Source organism: Aegilops tauschii, chromosome 3, assembly GCF_002575655.3.
Source record: "Aegilops tauschii subsp. strangulata cultivar AL8/78 chromosome 3, Aet v6.0, whole genome shotgun sequence".
Lineage (NCBI taxonomy): Eukaryota > Viridiplantae > Streptophyta > Magnoliopsida > Poales > Poaceae > Aegilops > Aegilops tauschii.
The window spans coordinates 327,176,516-327,200,058 of NC_053037.3; the positions used below are offsets into that span (position 1 = coordinate 327,176,516).

Here is a 23,543-nt window from a genome sequence, read left to right on the forward strand (position 1 = left end):
AATTACGTGTGTTGTCATAAGGTTTGACCGATAAAAATCTTCGTAGAATATGTAGGAACCAATAAGGGCATCCAGGTTCCGCTATTGGTTATTGACCGGAGAAGTGTCTCGGTCATGTCTACATCATTCTCGAACCCGTAGGGTCCGCAACGCTTAACGTTCGTTGACGATATATTATTACATGAGTTATGTATGTTGGTGACCGAATTTTGTTCGGAGTCCCGGATGAGATCACGGACATGACGATGAGCTCCTGAATGGTCCGGAGGTAAAGATTGATATATAGGATGATACGGTTAGGCCAAGGGTAAGGCCCACAGGGCCTTAGGTCGGCGCAAAAGGATGTTTTGCAGAGGTCAGAGTCCAAACGCCGGAGACCCTGGCGTCTGGCCATGGGCCAGACGCCGAGGCCCATGGCGTCTGGTCCTGGAAGTCCGAGAAGGACTCTTCCTTGCGGGCAAAACCGACTTTGAGGAGGCTCTTTCTCCAAGTTTCGACCCCAAGGCTCAACATATAAATAGAGGGGCAGGGCTAGCACCGGAACACATCAAGATACACCAAGCCGTGTGCCGGCAACCCCGTCCCTCTAGTTTATCCTCCCTCATAGTTTCCGTTGTGCTTGGCGAAGCCCTGCGGAGATTGTTCTTCAGCAACACCGTCACCACGCCGTCGTGCTACCGGAACTCATCTACTACTTCGCCCCTCTTGCTGGATCAAGAAGGCGAGGACGTCATCGAGTTGAACGTGTGCTGAACGCGGAGGTGCCGTACGTTCCGTACTTGATCGGGACGGATCGTGAAGGTGTACGACTACATCAACCGCGTTGATAAACGCCTATGCTTAGCGAACTTCAAGGGTATGAAGATGCTCTCCCCCTCTCGTAGCTATGCATCTCCATGATAGATCTTACATGTGCGTAGTAATTTTTTGTTTTCCATGCAACGTTTCCCAACACGAGCCACGCCGCCCGTCCACCTCCTTCATCTTCGTCCAGCACCAGCTCATCGCCAGCGTCGCCGTCATCTTCCTCGACCACTTCATCTACTCCGACAACCGCGCTCGACATCGGCCCCTTCTACCCCACGTTGACTGGCGCCGCAATCATCGTCGGGTTCTTCTCTGTTGTCCCCTCCGACTCCTCCGACAAGGCGTACAGCTCGTGCAGGTCCCCGTCTACGCATGCCCGGCGCTGGCAACACCGATGCGTGCCTTCGTCCACGACGTGTTCCCGGGCCTGGCAAACCCGGCGCGACGCCTCGTCAACACCATCTTATTCCCGTCGCACCACTGCTTCGACACTATTGCGCCCATGACTAACTCGCCGCCTACTTGCGCCCGTGGCTCCATGGCGACCTCGTCGACGCCGACTATCCTGACTTGACATCAACCACGACGTTCGTCGCATGGCTAGCTCGACCACGGCTACACCACCCACGCTCTTAGCTACTTCGACAACGGCACAAAGGGCTACCGCCTTGCTTGAGCAACCTCGCTGGTTTCCAGTCCAGACACGACTTCCGCGATGCATCGACCGTTACGACTATGGGGGGTGTCCGTCGGCTTACCTTCGGATTCTTCTCCAGTCTCACCGCCTGCATCGCTACCGTTGTGACTGCGGAAGATATTGAGTATCATGATTAGTTAGGAAATATGACATAGACTAGGATATGTTCTAACTTGTCTTATACTCCAAATTGATCATGTAGTCCAGACTCAAGCAATAAACAATGATTTCACCAATCTCTCTCTATCCCTTCTAACAAATCTTTATATAAACACCTTTCAACGACTGGCACCGCTCCAAGCTATTGTTGGCAGCTGGCTGGTGAAGTTTGCACAAGCACCGTTCTCCGTACGGGAACCGGAAGTAGAGATGGTCTTCCAAAACATCCTCCCCAAGATAGGCGCCCACTGGCTCGTCAACTTGTACCGCTCGGCCAGGAAACTCCGCAGATTGCAGAGCAAGCCATCTACCGTTGCCGCCTCCGGGTGCACCATCCCGGCCGCTGCCGGAAGGACGGTGCTGTACGACTTCCACGGCGGGATCCTGAGGTCCAGAGCTCTCTTCCCCTACTTCATGCTCGTCGCCTTTGAGGGCGGTAGCTTTCTCCGGGCGCTACTCCTCCTCGTCTCCTTTCCTCTCGTATGGATATTCGGCGAGCACTCCGACGCCAGCCTCAGGGTCATGGCGTTCGTCACCTTCGTCGGACTCAGGCCACGGGATGCTGACCTCGTGGCCCGCGCCATCCTGCCCAAGTTCTACATGGAGAAGCTCAACGCGGAGGTGTACGATCGCTTGTGGCTGCCGGCGAAGAGGAAGGTGGCGGTGACGAGCACGCCGAAGGTGATGGCGGAGTGGTTCCTCAAAGAGTACATGGCCGCGGACATAGTTGTCGGGAATGAACTTCAGATGATTAAGGTTGGTCGCCGCTGCTACTTCACCGGGCTGCTGGGCAGGTTAGGGCCATTGCCGGCTGGCATGACGGAGAAGGTCCTGAGGTCAGAGTTTGGAGTGGACGGCGGCATGGCCGACGTTGCCGTTGTCGGGAGCTCCAACCCACTTAATCACCTCTTCACCTCCTACTGCAAGGTTCGTACATTCGTGCTTAACAGTCTACTAAAGTTCTATAGCTAATTCTTTATTAGAGTGCTGTTTGCCTAATCGTAGTTCTACTCGTATAATTATCACCCGATCAAGTTAGGACTTCTTTAAAGATATGACAAGTACGTTCTCGATCGATTGCATTTGAAGTTACAGGGCCACCTGTCCGTGTGCGGTCACGGCCTCACGGCTCACTGCAAAACTGGACCGTGATCAAAGGATTGTGGCGGAGTCCCCGAAAGAATTGAAGGTTGTCCTATCGTCAATTTTAAGTGTCATCTTCTGGAACATGATTTCTGGCTCTTCGGTGTCACACACCCCTATATGAATATAGCACTGAAAGACATATTACGAAATTTAAAAAAATCCAAAATTATGGGATATGAAACATGGGTGCCTGTTATACACCCATGTTTAGTTCTGTGGGGAATGGGTGTCCATGGTAATGTCAGTAAAAAAGAGAAAAAATTGTATGTATAGAAGAGAAAAACTAGATGTAACATATGCTGGACTGTAATTCCTGCGCTACGGATACCACGGGCACCCATTCCCCACAAAAATGAGCACATGTGTACAATGGGCACGGTGGTTTCATATCCCAGAATTTCAGATTTTTTAAATTCCTGATATATTTAATGCTATTGTCATATAGGGGTGCATGGCATCCGGGTGCTCCAATACATTTCCCGTCATCTTATCCCTTATATGACCTGCATGTTTCCGTTCTTTTAAAGGGAAAACAATAGGTAGTTCTTTTTAAACTATAGGTTGTTGATTGGTCTAAGACAATACTATAAAAATGTATCCCTGCAAACGGTAAGGAAGTACAATTATAAGGAGAACCAACAGAAACTAAATATGACGTTACAGAATTTGCAACAAGCCTTCCAACTTTAATTGTTTGATCATGTCACAATTACTATAGCCGTAGAGCGGAGTCTTTGGACCCGCCCCCATCTGATCCCTAAATCTTCAAATCTATCCCCATCTGATCGCAAAATCTCGATGTTCAAATTTGATACATTGCTCGTTGTTGTTCTGAATGGTAGTCTATTTCCAGAAGGAATCTTGTATTTTATCATACTCAATCATATCGGACTGCCATCTACGGAACTTAGATATATGTGAAACTTAGATAAGTTGCAAAGATGACAACCTCCAACATGCACATATCTCAATGTAGTTGGAGTGCAGCTAGGATCTTGGCTATATCTAACCCAGTTTTCCAAATTGCATTTCTTACAATTGGTATGGTATTTTACGTTACAGATTAGTTCTCACAACTTTGATAGCAAAATGAAATTGCAAGTGTACTTGTAGGTTCTATAAAGAAGTGAGTATGTATTGTGACCTATATATCGAATAATTTATGGCAATAATGTTAGACCAAATACAATACATTTTTTCCAAGAGGGGGTTAAAAACAACTGCCTTTGTATCATGTTGATGCACATAGCAGAAAAAACCATACCTTACAACTCAACGGAGTTTCACCATGCTAAGCCGACAAGGGGACTAAGTGGGCAACTAGGATAAAACATTAACCTACATATCTTCATCCTAGTTATATTTTTTTCAACTTACAATTGATTTTTTATGTATCAATTCAAATACTTTGCAATTACCCGGGTTCAAATTCATTATAATCACATAGTGCGTGAGAAGGCTGGGAAGTGGTTTGGTTTTACTGTCCCAAGTTGGTTTTACTGTTCTCAAAAAAAAAGTTGGAGAGTTACTTAATGGCTCCATTCAATAGTTTTATATTGTACTCCTTAGGCCCAAAAAAGACGAGGTTCCGAACATTAACATGGCCGTTTGAACATAATGTTTACCATTAGTTTGTAGTCGCTCTATCCCATAATATAATGCGCATTGATTTTCATGAAAGTCAAGCTTCGGAAATTTGGACCAAGTTTAAGAGGAAATTGTCTATACCTGCAATATCAAATATATACTATATGAAAATACATTTCATGATGAATCTAATAGTATTGATTTCATATTCTTGATGGTGATAAAAAAATTACATTTTTGTCAAAATTTATGAAGTTTGATTTTTAAAAATCTAATACGCATTATATTTTGGGATGAAAGAAGTATTTGGTATAGTTATAAAACTTGTGTTCAAATAAAAGTTATCTTATAGAAGCATTTTGGGGACAAATTTCATAATACTTTCATACATTGAATCAAAATAGTATACTCCCTCCGTTCATAAATATAAAATGTTCTAACTTTTTTCTGGATAAGATATATCTAAACATGTTTTAGTATATTTGTTCACTCATTTCAGTTCGTATGTAGTCTATATTGAAATATTCAAAACATAGTATATTTGTGAACAGAGGAGTAGAGTTTTTTGGGTGGTAATCATTTAAGTTGGGCCAAAAACATGTCAAAACACCAAGTTTTTTTCGACGATAGGGAATGTAGCACTAGTGGGTGTTTGGTTGGGCAGAAACTTTGTCTGAGAGGCTAGTATGCGGTGTGAGTGTTGTGTTTTTATCCAAAGCAAAAGAACTACAACGTCAACTCCAAAGAATATAATGTTACACCATGTAAGATGCGGTGCTTAATGCTGGACAACATCGTTACATGTGCACACTTCAGAATTTACACAGGATGGCATATAATTTGCCTAGACACACTAAGAGCAAGTAAAATAGCAAACTTATAGCCAACTTACATGGTCATTTTGTCTATGTGGAGGAGATAGACATGCAAAAGTGAGGGAAGCGCGCTCTCATGCTAGTCTAACTATATACGCGCTCCTAGGCAGATACAACAAATATGAAGAAAGCGATAGTGAGAATATGAGAAAACATACTACTTTTGTAGTCAACTTTTTAGCTAACCTTATTGTGTGAGTGACTATAAGTGATGACTATATATGACATGGCAATGTCATATAGTCAGCAGTTGACTGCACCATTAACCATGCTCTAAGGCGTATAGCTTAGCGTCATGGCGAGACCGGACATGATCCATTTGAGATCAGGTTTGTAGTTATGTAGGATTACGCGATGCACAGTGGCACTCCACTCTAATAAGTTGCATACCATTGCGACCAGTTGGACGATTGGCGCGGCCTCCATCTTCTCCATAGGACCGAGGCTGTTCGAGGGTCTCGTCGGACCCGGCGCCGATGCACCTCTGCTTGATCGGCTGTAACCTCCCCGGGGTCCTTAGGAGACCTTGGGATGATGGGGCTAGCCGGTGAGTTAATGTCGACACGGCCTGCCTCCTTAGCGATGAATGTGAAGGAGCCAAAGGTTAGGCTCTCTCCCGGCGGAAGGCCGTCGGAAGCAGAAAATATTCGATCCAAGATCGGTCTCCAGCCAGCACCGCCCATGCCTGGCGCGCTAACTAGTGCAAAATAGCGCCAGTTTCCTCGGTATGGGTCCAAGCGCAGCTGGAAGCCCTGAATCGGAGGTCACGCCAGGGGTTTATCCAGGTTCGGGCCTCCGAAGAGTAATACCCTATGTTCTGCTGGATTTTATTATTCATGGTGGAGGGATACCTCGTGCGAGGGGTTACAATGGTGTATGAGATTGCTACCGAGAGTTTTCTACCTGTGGATAGATGATGAGGAGGACCCTAGGCCTCCCTTTATCTAGACATGAGAGATCTAAGGTTTACATGGCGGCAGATGCGATCTGGGGCACTGCCGCCCTCTAATATTGGAGGCCACGAAGGTCTTCGTCGCCTTCTAGGGTTTGCTCCTTGTAATGGGCCTAGTGGGCCCCTTATAGTTCATGAGGCCGGGCTCCGTGGTGCTTAGCCACCCCCGATACAGGACCCCATCAGTTGCCATCACTCAAAAGTGGGATGGTCGCAGAGGATCCACCAGCGACGGTGGCAGCTAAGCGCCTCCTCCTTGCCTTTGACATGGTCGTGAGGAGGGGAAGTGGTGGGAGAAAATTTGGTGTCGTGCTCGCTCGAGGCACTCGCAAGAGCGCAAAAACGGTGAGAGAAAGGAAAAGCAGCCAAAATGGGGCAAAACTAATCCTCTCCCACGGTGTGCCTTTAAATAAGCGAGCGGAGGTGAAACGGTTGGCCTTGAAATCTCACTAGTAATGGGATTTAAAACCCACTATTGTCAAATCATCCACCACATGGAATCAAATCCCGCGTTGTCATAGGAGTAACCGCCCGAACCATGCGCGGTAATTGAGGCAACGTCATTACTTCGTGGTTTCACCCACATGCCACGTACAGCCGACTACTACGACTACAGTCCATCATGTGCACGTTTTGCATGGGACCCAAGGTGATCACACCTCGGTATAGTGGCACGCGGCGTAACCACTCGATGATCCGCACTTAATGCGCGCAGCCGATGGGACATTACGGTCAAATATTCCGTTTGACGACTGTCACCCTTCGCGTTGCCTATGGTTCGAGTTTGACTAAAGCTTGACCATGTTAGGTGTCACATCATGCAGTGGGCGAACCAAGAGAGGGGTACCAAGTACCTCACCAAGCAGTTCTAGGTTTGCACTTGGTGCTCTACCAGACTCGTTCATACTCGGACATTCATTTTCGTTGAGAAAAAAGAGCCAATGACTACCTCTCACAAGTCATAGCTCACTCGAGACGCCAAGCATTATACGGATTCGGCAACCCCTGTGGCACTAGTTGGTCCCCTAACCAAATGCCCAAGTCCGATGGCTAAGTTCTGAAGATGTGGATCGGCGCACCTCTTCGGGTTCACAAACTGGCAATGACCCACTAGGATAAGACCATGTGTTCTTCGACATCACTCGAAATCCATGATATGCTCTCTGACGAGCCACAAGCCAGGCTCCCCGCTAAGCATGTAGGGTATTAATGAGTGTGATACTTAAAATTGCTTTTAGGTAACCTTTTCGATACGCTTCGAGTCCATCAAGGCCTCGACTCAGTCGGCCAAATGACTATCACAGTTAGTTCCCACCAAAAACTTTCCTCATCCAAGGAGTCGGCGCCATCCCAGAGATCTTGAAGGACTCGGGGTTCACTGGCGACGGGATCCCCCAGGGTAGGCCCATGACCAGGATTCGACCCAGCTGGCTCAAACGCCCTGAGTTTTTGCGAGGAGATTCACTCGGCTGGCCCGATATCGATCAACCCAGTTGACATAACAACCAAATCCCAATCGTAAGAGAAGCACGACGTCCATCAGACTGACTCAGATGTGGTCACTCAAGACACCCATTGTATGTGAAGAATCCAGGTACGAGAATTCGCATGGTGTAGGTTTGATAGATTGTCTACACAAAAATCTCAAACCATGAATATTGCCTCAAAAACCCCACGACATTGGTGACATGGACAATTTTACCTATCAGCTACAACGACATGACCTCGCAAAAAAAAAAACTACAACGACATGAACCTTTGAATGATACTCCTATACATCCAACAAAAAAAAAAGAATGATACTCCTATACACTTTTTAACCGTAGTTATTGTTTACCCTGGCAGAAGTTTGTCGGATTTCAACCTTTGAATGATGTTCCTATAGGTCTGTCTCCGGCTCCCTATTTTCTCCCACCTACCACCTTAATTATCTTCCACAGCTTGATCCCGTTCCTTCCTCTCATCCCCATATATTCCTCCGTCACCGATCAATCTCCTGTAAACCCGCAGTTGCACTAGCGCGGTGCGACTGCCAAGAGCCCACGACTGGCACCACCCACCTTTTCATCGTCTCTCCTATCCCGAGCACTTCGCCATTTGTAGCAGCAAGACACCATCAGAAAGGCAAGTTGGTGAAGCTTGCACAGATACAGTGTCCGTGCGGTGCGGACATAGGAAACAGGAGATGGTCTTCCACGCCATTCTCCCCAAGATAGCCGTCCACTGGCTCATCAACTTGTACCGCGCGGCCAGGAAGCTCCGCAGCAATGCCTTCCAGTACTGTCGTGACTCCACCAGCAGCACCAAGCCATCCACCGAAGCCATCTCCAGCTCCGAGCGCACCATGCCGTCCGCTGCTGATAGGACGGTGGTGTGCGACTTCCACGGCGGGCTCCTGAGGTCCACCGGCATCTTCCCCTACTTCATGCTCGTCGCCTTCGAGGGCGGCAGCCTGCTCCGGGCGCTGGTGCTGCTCTGCTTCTTCCCCCTTGTATGGATACTCGGCGAGCGCTCCGACGCCGGCGTCCGGGTCATGACGTTCGTCACCTTCGTCGGGCTCAGGCCACGGGACACTGACCTCGTGGCCCGCGCCATCCTGCCAAAGTTCTACATGGAGAGGCTCCACGCGCAGGTGTACGACCACCTGTGGCTGCCGGCGAAGAGGAAGGTGGCGTTGACGAGCACTCCGAGGGTAATGGCGGAGTGCTTCCTCAAAGAGTACATGGCCGCCAACGTGGTTGCCGGGTGCGAACTCCAGATGGTTGAGGTAGGGCGCGTGTGGTACTTCACCGGGCTGCTGTGCGGGACAGGGCCAGGCCCGGGCTTGAGGCAGAAGACGCTGAGGGAGGCGTTCGAAGCGGACGGCAACATGGCCGACGTTGGCGTCGTCCGGGGCTCCAACCCACTCGACCAACTCTGTGCCCCCTACTGCAAGGTGCATTCGTTCGCGCTTTTTCTCCTTATTACTACTAATAGTACTGTACGTACGATTGTCTTTAGTTCATCACTGTACCCACGTAGTCCCAAGTCCCAACGTTCCGAAGTGGTGACTTCTTTTGCATTGTCTTGCGTGCTTAAATTCATCGTGGTGCCCTACAGTTTCGTTCTGTTATTTTTATGAAAAATGTTAGAACATGTTATATTTATAAACGGAGTGACTAGTACTTACCCAAGCGTACTCTGTTGCCAGCCGAGAAATCACATCCTCCTTTTCAAAAGAATATGTACATGTAAACGACATCCGAGAAAATGCATCAACAAGTGGATTTACCCCTGTGAAGCTAAGGGAGTGGTCATTTTGCCCTTACAATTATTATGCCAGCACCTGAAAACAGCATGTACAGATGAGCGGCATAATAATTATTGTCTTGCGTAGCCTTTTGCACCAATGGATTTCTCGACGAGCACTGCTATGCACACTACATCTTGCGAACGATTTGTGCACGACAATCAATTGCTTCCGTCCATGCATGGCAACAGACGAAAGCGTCGATCGTGCGGCGGTCGTGCACACCATTCATCGTCTGCACATCAGTTCCGTTTGTGGACGCTTCCAAGGAATAATGGGGAGAGAGACTCTTTTGAGCGCAAGGAGATAGGTCACGTATGTACCTTTATTTAATCACTTTCAGCTATCGCGTTCCCAACCGTCTGCATTAATAATATTTAGAGAAAAAAAGACGTGACCGTACTGCGCGGACAGGACTCCCTGTCTTGTACGTGGCAGCATGATAGGTGTGGGGTCGGGAAGAAAACATAGGGGAAGGGATGTACCACTCCTACTTGAACAATAGCACAAGGACGGGGCGACACTAGTAGGCAACTCAAATTTACTTTTACATTTTGGCTACACGCTTTTTGGTACTCTGGAGGCAGAGGGGATAGACCTTTTCTTTTACTGGACAGGCAGAGATGCATAAACTTCCCCGCAAAAAAAAAAGAAAGAGAGATGCATAAACTTGGCGAGACACTGGGAGAGCCCGATCTCAGATCCAATCTCTGGTGTGGCCGGTACATGGGAACCTTTAGTATGTTTGGTGACAGTTTAAAACCTTGTGTTTCCTCCCAAGGCACCTCCCGCAAGTGCCTATACATCGGCAAACATCGGCATGACAGGACGAGGCATTAACTTGGAAATTGCATTGAAGCTTTGCACCTGTATTGAAGTGGCAGCATACCATGGAGTTACACAGGAGTGAGGAGAATGGATTTTGCGCGCTCCTGGCAGAACATGCTCGCTTAGTTAAGAAATTTTGAAAACTAGATTGAAAGCTATGAAAAAAATAACAAAAAAATTGGTATGTGATCTGAGGGTGAATCATGTGCCAGTAATTTATTGTGAAATAGTCATTTATTCGCAAGGTATGCAAAAAAACGTTGGTGAGCTAGAGTAGCCATGTTTCTGGTAAAAGTGTCTGCATTTGTTATTTTTTTTCACAACTAACAAACAGGCTAGAAAGCATGGAACCCCGTCTAAAATCAACCGGTGAATCTCGAAACAAAGTGAGCAGCGCCTCTTTGACAAATTAAGTTGGTGAAGAGAAAAAGTTATATTTGGTGATGGCAACGCTATCAATTGAGCTTTTGTCGGCCCAGGCCAGACTTGATTTTCTTGTTTTGCTTTAATGAGGGTCCGGATACCCTGAGGTCTTTTACCAACCTAGGCCAAAGAGAGATAATGGAGAGTTGTCCGAAATGAGCATAGATTGCGTTTAACAAGAAACTTGAGTAATGCAAATGAAATCATGCCATTTACGTATGAGATTAATTTTGATAATTTTGGATGGGTGGAGAACATATTTTTTTGGAAAAGGAGCAACCAAGCCCGCCCGAGCTCTAGTGAGCACTTAAAAAAAACCGAGGACATACATCTCAAAATATTCTGAAAACATTTTCCATGTACATATAGATGTATTCGACATATTCATATAATTTATTAGGAAGTACATAATCATGTGAGCTACACAAAAAAAGGAAGAACTCATGGATTAATAATAGTAAAGAGAGAGAGAGAGAGAGAGAGAGAGAGAGAGAGAGAGAGAGAGAGTGTGATATTTGCCATATTAAAATCTAGGTATTTTTTTCTGTACATATGTATAATAACATATATTATATTTGATAGATAAATTAAACCTCGCTATTGAATTCATGCTCCAGACCACTGGGGTCTTGAACTTAACACCTCTTGCCTCGATTACCATATTGAATTTATGCTCCAGTCACCTATTCCAATAGCCTGAACTGATGGGTAGAGGCGGGCAATATATTTCAACATGGTATCGGAGCTTGATCTTTTCCTTAGAAAAAAAAACTCTACTTTTTGGACAAATAAATTTTGTTTTCTTTAGTAAGCAAATAAATGCTTACCAAACAAGTATTTACATAATAGAAGTACTTTTTTACACAGTTTAATTAATATGGTCAACACATGCGCAATTATGTACTTATTTTATAGTATTAGAACATTATTTATTATAAGTAGCATGTGTAGTGCATGTTAATGTAGTTCTTTTTTCATGCAAGGTGACATGTTAAGTTCGTATAATTGTTTGTTGAGAGGATCAAAAGTAGTGTGGATCAAATATTTAGGTACAATGTATTCTACAAAAAAAATGAATACCTTTCAAGCTTTTTCTAAACCATGCATCAAATAAAAAAGGCTAACATGTGGGACTAGGAGAAACATGCACACCTATGTCCTTGGCAATTTAGTTAGTTTGTAAAACCTACTAGATGATCGTCGTCCCTAAGACTAATCACTAATAGAATTTTAAATCACTAGAGGATAACACACGCTTTGTTGCGCCATTATTTAGTTTTGGTATTAATTATTTTCCTCCCAAATGTTATTATGGAAATTCATATTTATGAATATATTTTGAAATTCAAGAACAAAGTTTAAATTCTTAAACATTTTGGCAAATTAAGTTTCTTCAAAATTGTGAACATTTATTGAAATCCACGAAGATTTATTCATATGCGTGAACTTCTTTAGATTACAGATATTATTAAAATCCTTGAACATTTTTTAAATTTCGTGAATTTTTTTAAAACCTTGAACAATTATGAAACTCATGAACACAAATTATAATTCATGAGTATTTTTTCATATTCGTGCAGAAATTGTCATGTAATAAACATTGTTTAAATTCATGAATATTTTTTTTAAAATTGTGAACTTTTAAAACAAAGTGTTTTTGGGTATACCCGTGCAACGAGGGGAGCGAAGGTGTGGTCACGGGGGAGAGGCTGTTGACACGGGAGATGTTTTTGATGGAACTGTATAGGGTGTGTGACGTACGTGCCGACGGACCAGATGCCCCCCCCCCCCACCCACCCCCACCCCCCGATACACGGCCAGTTTGCGGGATTTCAAATAACCGGATACGTCCACAAACCGGTATGGTAACAAGTTGGATGGCTTGCGGTGTCCGGACAGCTCGGTCCGGACGTTTTGAGGGTCCATGTTGGATGCCCTCATGTCTTTTGGCTAAAACACAGTTGTTTGTCTCTTCCATGCCCCTTGATGAAAATAGTTTTGATGAAAAGGCATGCCCTTTAATAATGTCTATTCATCCAAAAACATATTTTTTTTGAAAATAAGGAAAACAAGCATAATTACTATTAAGTTAACATGTTGAAAAATTCATATTGTAACTAACATAAATGTGACCACTGAAATTGCCTTAACGAGCCTAGAGAATTAATGTATCAAAATGTTAACATTTCAACTTGCTTTTATATTTCAAAAACATTTTGAATATTATAATACAACCTCTGCAAACAAATGTAAGACATTTTAGATCACTTTAAACCTGACTGACGGTACCCAATAAATCTAGGCGTGTAAATGGACGGGTCACACAGCTAGTGCTAGTATAGAAGACTTAATAGACAACTGCAGTGACTGATCCACTAGTTCTTCGCTTTGTTGGCTGGAGCTTCTACGTTTATCCTGTACGTACGTGGATCAACTTATTTTGAAACCGACTAGTAATACCCAATGAAAAGGAGAAATCAGATTGCCAAATCTCAGCCGACTGAAACTTAACATGCTATATTCATGACATCTTGCACGAAGATCCATATGATTTTTCTTTATATGTTTTGTCACTTGACATAATCTTAGTCGACTGAGATTTAGGCATAACTAGAAATAAATTGGACGACACTAACGCCCACATGTGTGGTGGGAGCCAAAACCGCTCACACGCCTTATAACACACGGACTGCACCACGTCACCGCATGCATGCATGTGAGAATCTTTTTGGATTTTTAGTTTTAAAAATGTTTTATCTCTTAAATGAAAAATCCGATTGAAGATCCGTTTTCATCATTAAATCTCTCGCGACGAGATCTTTGAAACTAGATCCCATATCAATATATTTCGACGAATTTTTTTTAGTTAAAAGTTGCCATGTCTATTGCACATGAATTGCCATGATGTTTACACTGAAGTTGCCATGACATGTTTCAGCTATTTTCTTCTACATTTAAAAGTAAATTTTGACATATTATAAAACGAGAAATTAAGAAACTAGACTTGCCATGAACCATAAACTAAAATTGCCATGATACATGCACTTAAAATTGCCATGGTTCATACAAAAAATAATTTTCATGGTCAAAGTACTAGAATTGCCATCATAAAAAAACTAAAATTGTCATGCTCTACAAACTAAAATTGCCACATGGCAACTTTAATTTAAACACTATGTCAACTACAGTGTAAACATCATGGCAACTTGTGGGCAAAAAAAAATTCATCGAAACATATCAACATGGGGTCTAGTTTTGAAGATCTCGTCGAGACGGATTTAATGGTGAAAATGGATTTTTGTTTTGATTTTTTAATTAGGAGATAAAACATTTTTAAGCCAAAAACCAAAAAGGTTTTTGCTGATGTCGAAGGGCCGGTGGCCGAATTATATTAGATAGGAAGAGAAGTACATAGTACAGCCAGGAAGCAGTCTAGGCGGACTAGAGCTGGGACCCAACACAAAATTAGGCGTTCGCCGGCAGGTCGCAAATGCAACCTGAAGCCCGCCACATTCTAATGTCTTCCTTAATTAACTCCAGCACCCTGTCTACGGTGCTGGCTACATTATCAAAAATTCTCGCGTTTCTCTCCTTCCATAACCTCCAGTGTATCAGGATAGCGATCGTGTCGAAATTCCTCCGTAACGGTTTCGGGATTGCCGCCCTCGCCTTCAGCCACCAGTCTTCCGTCGTGCCAAAATGCTCGCTGGGCACCTGGAAATTAGCCCCCGTCCAGGTTCTGAAGCTCCACCAGAGCTACTGTGTAAATCTGCAATTTACAAACAAATGCGAGCAGTTTTCCGGCTCCTGCGCACAAAGGGGGCAAATGCCGTTGGATGGCCAACCCCTCCGCTCAAGATTGTCCGCCGTGAGACACTTCAGGTGGACCGCCAACCACATAAAGAACTTGCATCTTGGAGGTGCCTTGGATTTCCATATTGGTCTGGAGCAGGCAAACCGTGTGTTGCCCATGAAGAAGAGTTGATATGCACTCTGGACGGAGAACTGGCCATCCGAAGTGAGCTTCCATACAAGGTGATCATGGGAGTCTGGAGCCAGGGCTGTTTCCTGAACCAAGTCCCAGACTTGAAGGTATTGTGCTATGGCAACGAGGGAAATCCCTCCAGTGATGTCCCTGATCCAAGATCTGTTGTGGAGAGCCTCTCTGACCGATCTGCCCTTGTCCCTGACAAAAGAGTAGAGGGCCGGCGCCATGGTCGCGATTGAGCGTCTGTCCGGAAGCCAATTGTCGGTCCAAAACTTGGCCCTCGCTCCATCCCCCAATGTCATATGGCAAGCAGCAGCAAACATGGCCTGCACTTCCTTTTCTGTGCTATCCGGAAGCCAATGCCACGGCCGCTCTTCCAAGTCCCGCCTCATCCACGACCATTTGCAGTGCAGGGCCATCCCAAAGCACTTAAGGTTAATGATCCCTAGTCCTCCAAATTCCCTTGGCATGCAAACCCTTGCCCAAGGCATGAGGCAGTGCCCCCCACTAACTTGCTCTTCTCCTTTCCAAATGAACCCTCTGCATTTTCTGTTGATGATTTTAATGGCCCACATCGGGAGTGGTAGCACAGCCATAAAATGGATCGGCAGCGCCATCAGCACCGATCGTGTAAGGGAGAGGCGGCCCGCCGTGGCTAGCATCTTCGGCTTCCACCCTTTGAATTTTCCAGAGAAATTGTCGATTAGGGGCATCAGATCATGGCGCCTAAGCCTGAAGATAGACAGTGGCAAGCCCAAGTACTGAATCGGGAATTGTTGTCGTCGGCATTGGAAGTGTCCCTCAACTGCCATGGCAAGGTCGTCCTCACAGCGGATGCACGTGATCGTGCTTTTGTGAAGGTTGATCCGTAGCCCTGATGCCTCCCCAAATAACTTTAGGATCTCCGACATAACCCGCAGGTCCGAGGGCACTGGTCTGAAGAACATAACTGCATCGTCAGCGAATATAGATGTCCTAGGCACCTTGCTTTGACATCCCAGATCAGAGAGTAATTTCTGTTGTGCTGCCCACTGTAGTATGCAATGGATGGTGTCCATGGTCAGGATGAAAAGAGCTGGCGAAAGGGGGTCTCCTTTACAGACTCCCTGACCGAGAGCGAAGGCCTCCGAGAGCTCACCATTGATGAGTACGGAGGAGGAGGCCGTGGATAGAAGCCCGCAGATCCAGGCGCACCACCTCGATCCAAAGCCCCTTTTTCTCAAAACCTCCAGGAGAAATTCCCAAGATAAAGTGTCGAAGGCTTTAGAAATATCTATTTTCATGAGTACCGACGGTAGCTTCTTACTGTGTAGCAGCTTAGCAGTGTTGCGCACAAATTTGAAGTTCTCGTGGATGTTGCGTCTGCTGACGAAAGCACTCTGAGCCTGCGATATTAGAGCCGGTAACATAGGGGCCAGCCGAACAGCTAAAACCTTGGCGAAAATCTTCGCTGCACCATGGATGAGGTTAATCGGCCTGAAATCGCTGATGTCCAGAGAATCACTCTTTTTAGGCAGCAACGAGAGAATGGAGCTGTTCAGGTCTCCAAAAGAAGCGAACCATCCCTCATACAGTGCCTTCATGACGGCCATGAAGTCTGCAGCGATGATCTCCCAGCAAACCTTGAAGAACATGCCTGTGAAGCCGTCCTCGGATGGCATATCCAGAATGACCCTCTTGACTTCTTCCTCAGTGAATGGGGCTTCCAAGGCACGTGCCTGCTCCGCGGACAGTTGTTGCAAATCAAGAACATCCAGGTTGATAGAGTGTCCACGTTTGGTCGGCTTGCCCATCAGGTTACCAAAGAACTCCCTTGCAAGACCCAACTTGTCCTCAATTGACGTGACCGTCCTGTCGCCCGTTTTCAGATATGGGATAAGGTGCTTCCTGCGGCGACCATTAGCCTTCATATGAAAATATTTGGAGCTGGCATCACCCTCCCGTAGATCCCTCAGCCTTGCTCTCTGCCTTAACCGCACCCTTTCCAGGGAAGCATACGCGAGGCATTTGCCTTTGAGAAAGGCTCTCAAACTTCTCTCGGCATCAGATAGATGTCTGCTCTCCTCAGCGCTATCCAAATGCAATATCACTTCGCTGGCTATTTGGAACTGCAGATTCATGAAACTCAACTTCTTCTGGCCCCAACGCCGAAGTGCCTTGGCGGTCCGCAACAGTTTGGTGTTGAGAATCTTCATGGGGTCCGACCCATAAACCTGCTCCTCCCACGCTGCTTTAACCGTGTCGAAGAATTCTGGTAGTTTGCACCAGAAGTTCTCAAAACGGAATCTGCGCGCCCGCGGCCTCGCCAAAGAGCATGTGAGAAGCAAAGGGCAGTGGTCGGAAATCGTGGAGCTTAGCGGGAGCAGATCGCTAATAGGATATAAATCCTCCCAGGAGTTGTTAAAAAATACTCTGTCCAGCCTGGCCATGATGGAGTTTTCTTGCTGGTTGCACCACGTGAAGCGTCTCCCCACCATTGGCATGTCATGGAGACCCAACCTGTTGATAGTGTGTCTGAACTTGTGCATCAGCCTTCTGTTGACCCTCCGCGAACTGCGTTCCTCCTCGCTGCACACAAGATTGAAGTCCCCATTGAGGATCCACGGCAGTTGAACTTGGTCACCGAACTGAACAATCTCATTCAGAAACCTCTCTTTATCTTCGTCTCCTTGTGGACCGTACACTGTGGAGACCATCCATTCTTTTCCGTCTGTCAGGGAGAGAACCTTAGCCGAGATCATTAATTCGCCCTTGTGAATATCAGTCACACGCAGATGATGTGCCTTCCATGCCAACAGAATACCACCCCTAGTGCCCACCGCTGGCAAGAAATCAAAATCATCAAAACCTGGCCCGAGAGTCTGGTTATCACCACCGAGTCCACAATAGCCAACTTGGATTCTTGAAAACAAACAAGAGGTACATTGCAAGTCTGCATAAACAACCGGATCGAGCATCGCCTAGCGGGGTTATTGAGCCCCCTAACATTCCATACCAAGACTCCTAGTGACATATCCATGGATAACTTGGTACAACCACCGAATCCGCGTGGAGACACCTATGCGCCGCATGGTTCCACCGCCTCAGGGAGTTCGAAGGCGTAGAATCCATGGTGCGCCGGCTCTTCGAAGTCGACATCTTCAGAAGCAAAGATGGCCGCCACCACCTTGATGTGATGAGGGGCGAGCGGCTTGTCGAACAGCTTGAGGTACTCGTCAAGCGCCTCATCAGAGACATGTTCTTCAACCTTGATCACCCCCATGCGCCGCAACAGGACAGTTTGGGCCCGTTGCACGGGCCCCGTGTTGCGGCCGTCGTTGTTCTTGCTGAGTCGGGCACTCTGTCTTGGCGTGAAGTTAGGTGGCAGGGCTTTCTTGCGATGCGCCGGTGCCGACGCTGCCGGCCTGAGCCCCAAGATGGATTGAGCAGGTGTGCACCCGATGGCCTGTAGCAGTGTCACTTCTGCATCACAAGGCCCGAGCGCCCTGTCTTGATCTGCCTTGTTCATCACAGGAGGGAGAAGCTGATGTTGCTCAAGTGGCACCGCCACAGGAGTGCGCACTGGGCTCGGAGTGCTACTGCTCCCCGGGATGCTCTGAACTGAGATTTCCTGGATGTTGTGCTGTGTCTGGATCGTGTCATCAGTCAATTGAAGCTCTGCATCCCCATGCCCACCAGCCAGAGTATCATTACCAAGAGTGCCCGGTGAGCCAGGGGGCCCTTGGCTACCAGCAGATGAGCGCGTGCAGCAGGGTTGGTAGCATGTATGAAGAGCTCAAAGAGTTGAGCTCGTCCTCCTCCAGCTCACCACCGTGTACCCTCGCCTCCTGCACCGCCGTAGCTGGCAATTCCGGGCTGAAGGCAAGCCGTCGTGGCATGGCCACGCCCCAGAATGATGCCTTGTCGATGACCGGGGTTGTACCCAACGCCTTGGAGCCAACTGCCGTGGAAGCAGCGGATCGCTGCAGCTCTGGTGTGTCAACACCTGCTCCCGAGCCGACGGCGGTTGCTGCCAGCGATCCAGACCCGTCGACACCCCCAGCGGGCGCCATCTTTGTGGTGGTGGCCACGTCATGGCCGGAGGAATGAGCACTGGCGGTGGCGGTGGACCGGCCGCTGGCTTGCAGAAACGGTGTGGGCATGCCCCCTGCCGGCGCCAAGAACCCGGTGACCCTGCGGCCACCACCCCAGTCACCCGCCATGCCATATCCTCCCGGGCCTCTAAAAGGGTGACCGCCCGAGTTGGGCACATTCCCCCTGCCGGTGCCGTCGATCCTCCCTCTGTAGCAGCACCGGGAATAGTCATGCCTCCTCGTGACATCCTCGTCATCTTCAGGCTCAAAGTTGGGGTCAAATTGGAGGTAGGTACGGTGCGATCCACCACATCCAGGACGTGAATGGTGAGCGGGTGAAGCAGAGTTGCCCTCTCAGTAGGCGGGGCAGGGAGAGGTGGTGACATTGGGAGCTCCTCTTCGAACGAATCCATCAGGCCAACCGGCTCCGGCACCTCCAGATCATAAATCTTCGGGATGCCCGACGGGTTGCGCATCCATGCAGTGACCTCCAGTTGCCAACGGTCCTCCGGAGGCAATATCTCAACAAGCTGGCCGTTCAGGTTGTTGATGAGCTAGGTGATGGCCCCGCATTCCCAGGCGCTCGCCGGCAAGCCCTCGATCCCGAGCTTGCAGAAGAAACCGAGCTTGCCGCTCGATGCAAGCGCACTCCTGTGCCATCGCCGGAAGGCAATGGGTGCCCCCGCACAGCGCAGTTTGCCAGAGAAGGAGAACACCCTGTCACAATCCGCGTTGGAGGCGAACGTGATGAAGAAATCGGCCGGGTGGGTGACCTCGACCCTGACATGCCGCCTTTCCACCCCGCAGATTCGAGTCAGGGACTGGACCAAGGCCTCGGGCGAAACCGCAGGCCGCCTCCCCCCTACCGTGGCAAGCAGAGCGCGATTGCGGAAGTCCGCCTCCAGCTCCTCCATACCAGCTGTGCGCGAGATGAGCCCGCCCCCCCGTTCCGGCCTCAGATCCGGGTCACCGTGGGTCAGGATCTCCCCTGGAAAGCGGTCGCGAGCAAGAGGGGGGGTAGTGCGCCATCGTGACTGGAGGCGGCGGGCGGCGGGGTGGGGGGCGGGGCGGCGCTTGCTGGCGGACGGCGGCGGGGTGGCTGGGACGAGATCCGGCTGGACAGAGCGTAGCGTTGTTGGAGGCAATGGGGGCACGCGAGGACAGCACAGTGGAGGCGCGAGTGGGCGGGCAGCGGCCGGATCTGTGATGCGGTGGGGAGGAAAGCGACGAGTCTGGGCGTGGCGGACAATCACGGGCGATGTGGCCGGATTCCCAGCAACGATGGCATCGAATCTCCCCAAAGCACTCCGCTTTATTGTGACCCGAGTCCAGGCACCTAAAGCATCTGCCCACCAGCCATCTAGGAATCCAAAGCTTGGGGCGGACGGGCCGACTGACGGAGGGCGCCTCGTCTTGACGGCGCTGACGACGACGATTACGCACCTCGACCCAGCCGCTGTTGTCTGGCTCCAGATCGGCCGAGGCGGGACGAGACCGACCAGGAAGCGGCGCGTCAGGGACAGTGCGGGATGGAGCAGCCGCACCAACACCATTCCGTCTTGGGGCGTTATCTGGCCGCCGGACCTCGGAGTGAGCGACCGGCGGGTGGGGCTGTGGTTGGGTGCCGCGGCGGCCGCGGATTGGGCCGGCGGTGGTGGTGGGTGCGCGAGAGCAAGACGACCGTTGGGACGCCATCCTCCACTGCTCTATAGATTCTTGCTGATGTCATATGTTCCTATGTGGCAAAATGAGTGGTGATAGAGGCGTGTGGGCGATGTGCAAGATGCCACAGTGTGGGCGTTAGTTTTTCCGAAGAAATTTACCTCTTACTACTGTTCATTTTCTCCCGAAGACCATTTTTCCCGCTGTTACTGAATCTTGATCGGTGGCCTGGTTTAACGCAGGAGCTTTACGTCGTCAGCTGGGAGAGTGCCAAGACCGCCCGTCTGCCGCGCGAGAGGTACCCGAAGCCGCTCATCTTCCACGACGGACGTCTCGCCTTTCTGCCCACCGCCCCCGCCATGCTCGCCTTCTTCCTATTTTTGCCGCTCGGTTTTATACTCTCCGTCATCCGCATCTCCATTGGCATCGTCCTGCCATACAACATCAGCTTTGCAGCCAGCGCGTTGGCTGGAGTCTGCTTCCGCACCTCCGGCCGCCGCGTCCAGGAGGCCGGCGCCAAGCGCAGGGGCGTCCTGTTTGTGTGCACGCACCGGACACTGGTGGACCCGATCATGCTAACCGCCGCGCTGCAGAAGCCCGTGCCAGCCGTGACGTACAGCCTCAGCCGGCTCTCCGAGATCATCGCCCCCATCAAGACCGTGCGGCTGACGCGCGACCGCGACCACGACGCCGCCATGATGTCGCGGCTGCTGGAGCAGGGAGACCTCGCGGTCTGCCCCGAGGGCACCACCTGCCGCGAGCCCTACCTGCTGCGGTTCAGCCCGCTGTTCGCCGAGCTGGCCGACGACATGGAGCCCGTGGCGCTGGACGCGCAGGTGACGTCGCTGTATGGCACGACGGCCAGCGGCCACAAGTGGCTCGACCCCTTGGCGTTCTTCGCCAACCCGGTGCCTGCGTACCGGGTGGAGTTCCTGGGCCCCGTGCCACGGGATCAGACGCGCGCAGGGGGGAGGACCAGCGCCGAGGTAGCCAACTGGGTCCAGCGGCGGCTCGGCGAGGCGCTTGGGTTCGAATGCACCGGGCTTAGTCGCCGTGACAAGTACATCATGCTCGCCGGGAACGACGGTGTGGTCCGCAAGTAGAGGACTCGCGCAGCAGCTGAGCGTGTTCTGAAGATACACGCGTCCTGCAAATCAAAATTCGCCAAATATTAGTTACTCCTATGTAATGTAATCCGTTCGAGGAGTAGTGGATCTATTGAGTTTTCTCTTACTTCGTGTGTTGACAAAAACTGGTTTGCTGCCAGAGTCGATAAATAAACCACTGTAATGAAATCTAATCAAACTACGACGCCTTGTTGTTAAGGGCATTTCTAACTGATCCCTATAAGTGGGTGGAGTAAATTTTTACTCCACTAATGTTGACTGCATCTGACCGATCCTCGTAGTTAGTAGAGTAAAACAAAATTTTGTAGATTTTGTGTCTAACCGCATCAACTGTAAAGACTACACAATATATATCATGAGAATATAAAACGTGCATAACATAACCGTCACACCATATATTAGTTTCATCATCACGAATTTCAAATAAAAACATGCAAAATTCACTCAAAACTCATCACTTCAAACACAATAAGATCCAAAATTACCACAAACATAGCATGTATATGTTGTTCATCGAGCCAACCAATGGCAGCACCCCCCCCCCCCCCCCCCCCGCGCGGCAACCACCACTCAAACGAGGTCCTCGGCGAAGAAATCAACCCCACCATCTTCTCGGCCACCATCACCACCGTCATCCTCTCGGCCACCATCAACACCACCACCCCCTCGGCCACCACCACTCAAACGAGGTCCTTGGCGAAGAAATCAACTCCACCACCATCTCGGCCACCACCATCACCACCACCACCAACACCTAGGTCACCACCAACATTCCGAAGAGAGGCTTCCAAGATCTCTCCACGAGTGAGCACCCAATACTTCCTTGCGGTTTCATCCATTGTATTTGGATTCATGAACATGATAGCACGTTCTTCAGCCTTTTTGGCATCACGATTCCTCTCCTTCTCAAGTGCAAGCCTACACTCCTCGGCCTTCAACTTTCTCTCTTCAGCTGCAAACTTGGCCTTCCATTTCTCATCCACCAACACATTGAGCTCATCCACCTCGCCATCTCCTCTTCTTTGCATTTGGACGCGATGTAGGCATTTCATCGAGCACATGGCGGTCGTGATGCTTGTTGCCAGCTGCGGCCGCGCCCGCGCCAAACGAATGGTCGTGGGGCGCCGGAGTAGCTGCAGGAAGCGTCGGCCTTGCACGAGGCGCCATTCTGGCCTTCTTTGTTTTCTTCTTTGTGGTCGCCTCGGCGAGCGTCGACGCTGCCGCCGTTGGCTTTCGAACTCGTTTGGCTTCGGAGGGTGAGCAGCGAGCCATCGCCGGAGAGGCGGTGGCCACCTCGGAGGCCATTGCCGCGGTTGCAGGAGGAGCTTCAACCCTGTGTATTTTTTTCATCCCCAAACTCTTCTTCGGCACGGGCGGCGGCGCATACGTGATTTCCGGAAGCGGAAAGCCTGTGGCGGTGGCCGGCGGGGTGAGGGAGGGGTCCAGCTACCCATTCCGGCCGAAGGGACGGTCATCGGTGGCTGCGGCGGGGCGCAGGTGCGGCGGCAACGGGAGAGAAGGCGATGCGGGATGGGAGAAAGAGAGGCAACACTTCTACTCGGCCGTGGTGTGAGTGAGTATATTTAGGGAGATTGGAGGGGATATTGGGAGGTGGAGGATAATTTTTACTCCAATATACCGGTTAGGGGATCGGTTAGGTGTGCCGTAAGGGAGGATAACCGAATTTATTCTCGCTTACGGCCTTACTGGGGATTGGTTAGAAATGCCCTAACAGTGGTACAGTGCCTAAACATCAGAGGTCTACCGACATGGTTTGCGACTCCTTGTTTCAAAATGGCAGGATTCCTGCACATTAAGAAGAAATAGTTCCTTAGTTAATTAGGTAAAATCGACCGAAAAGCATGGTAAATCGGATGAGAACCATCACAACCGCTGAGCGGCACACACAAGATACACCACGTTGATACGC

General features: G+C 49.1%; 2 protein-coding genes across 2 annotated transcripts; both read left to right on the forward strand.

The window, feature by feature from the left end:
• The first annotated feature begins 1,873 nt into the window (after positions 1 to 1,873).
• LOC109770085 (glycerol-3-phosphate acyltransferase 1-like) lies at positions 1,874 to 2,635 on the forward strand. The gene has a single exon (XM_020328802.1). The coding sequence runs from the start codon at positions 1,874 to 1,876 to the stop codon at positions 2,633 to 2,635; it is 762 nt and encodes a 253-aa protein (XP_020184391.1).
• Positions 2,607 to 21,876, forward strand: LOC109770082 (glycerol-3-phosphate acyltransferase 1). The gene is made up of 2 exons (XM_020328797.4): positions 2,607 to 9,158; positions 20,729 to 21,876. The coding sequence occupies exons 1-2, from the start codon at positions 8,409 to 8,411 to the stop codon at positions 21,587 to 21,589; spliced, it is 1,611 nt and encodes a 536-aa protein (XP_020184386.1). The 5' UTR covers positions 2,607 to 8,408; the 3' UTR covers positions 21,590 to 21,876.
• The last annotated feature ends 1,667 nt before the right edge of the window (positions 21,877 to 23,543 follow it).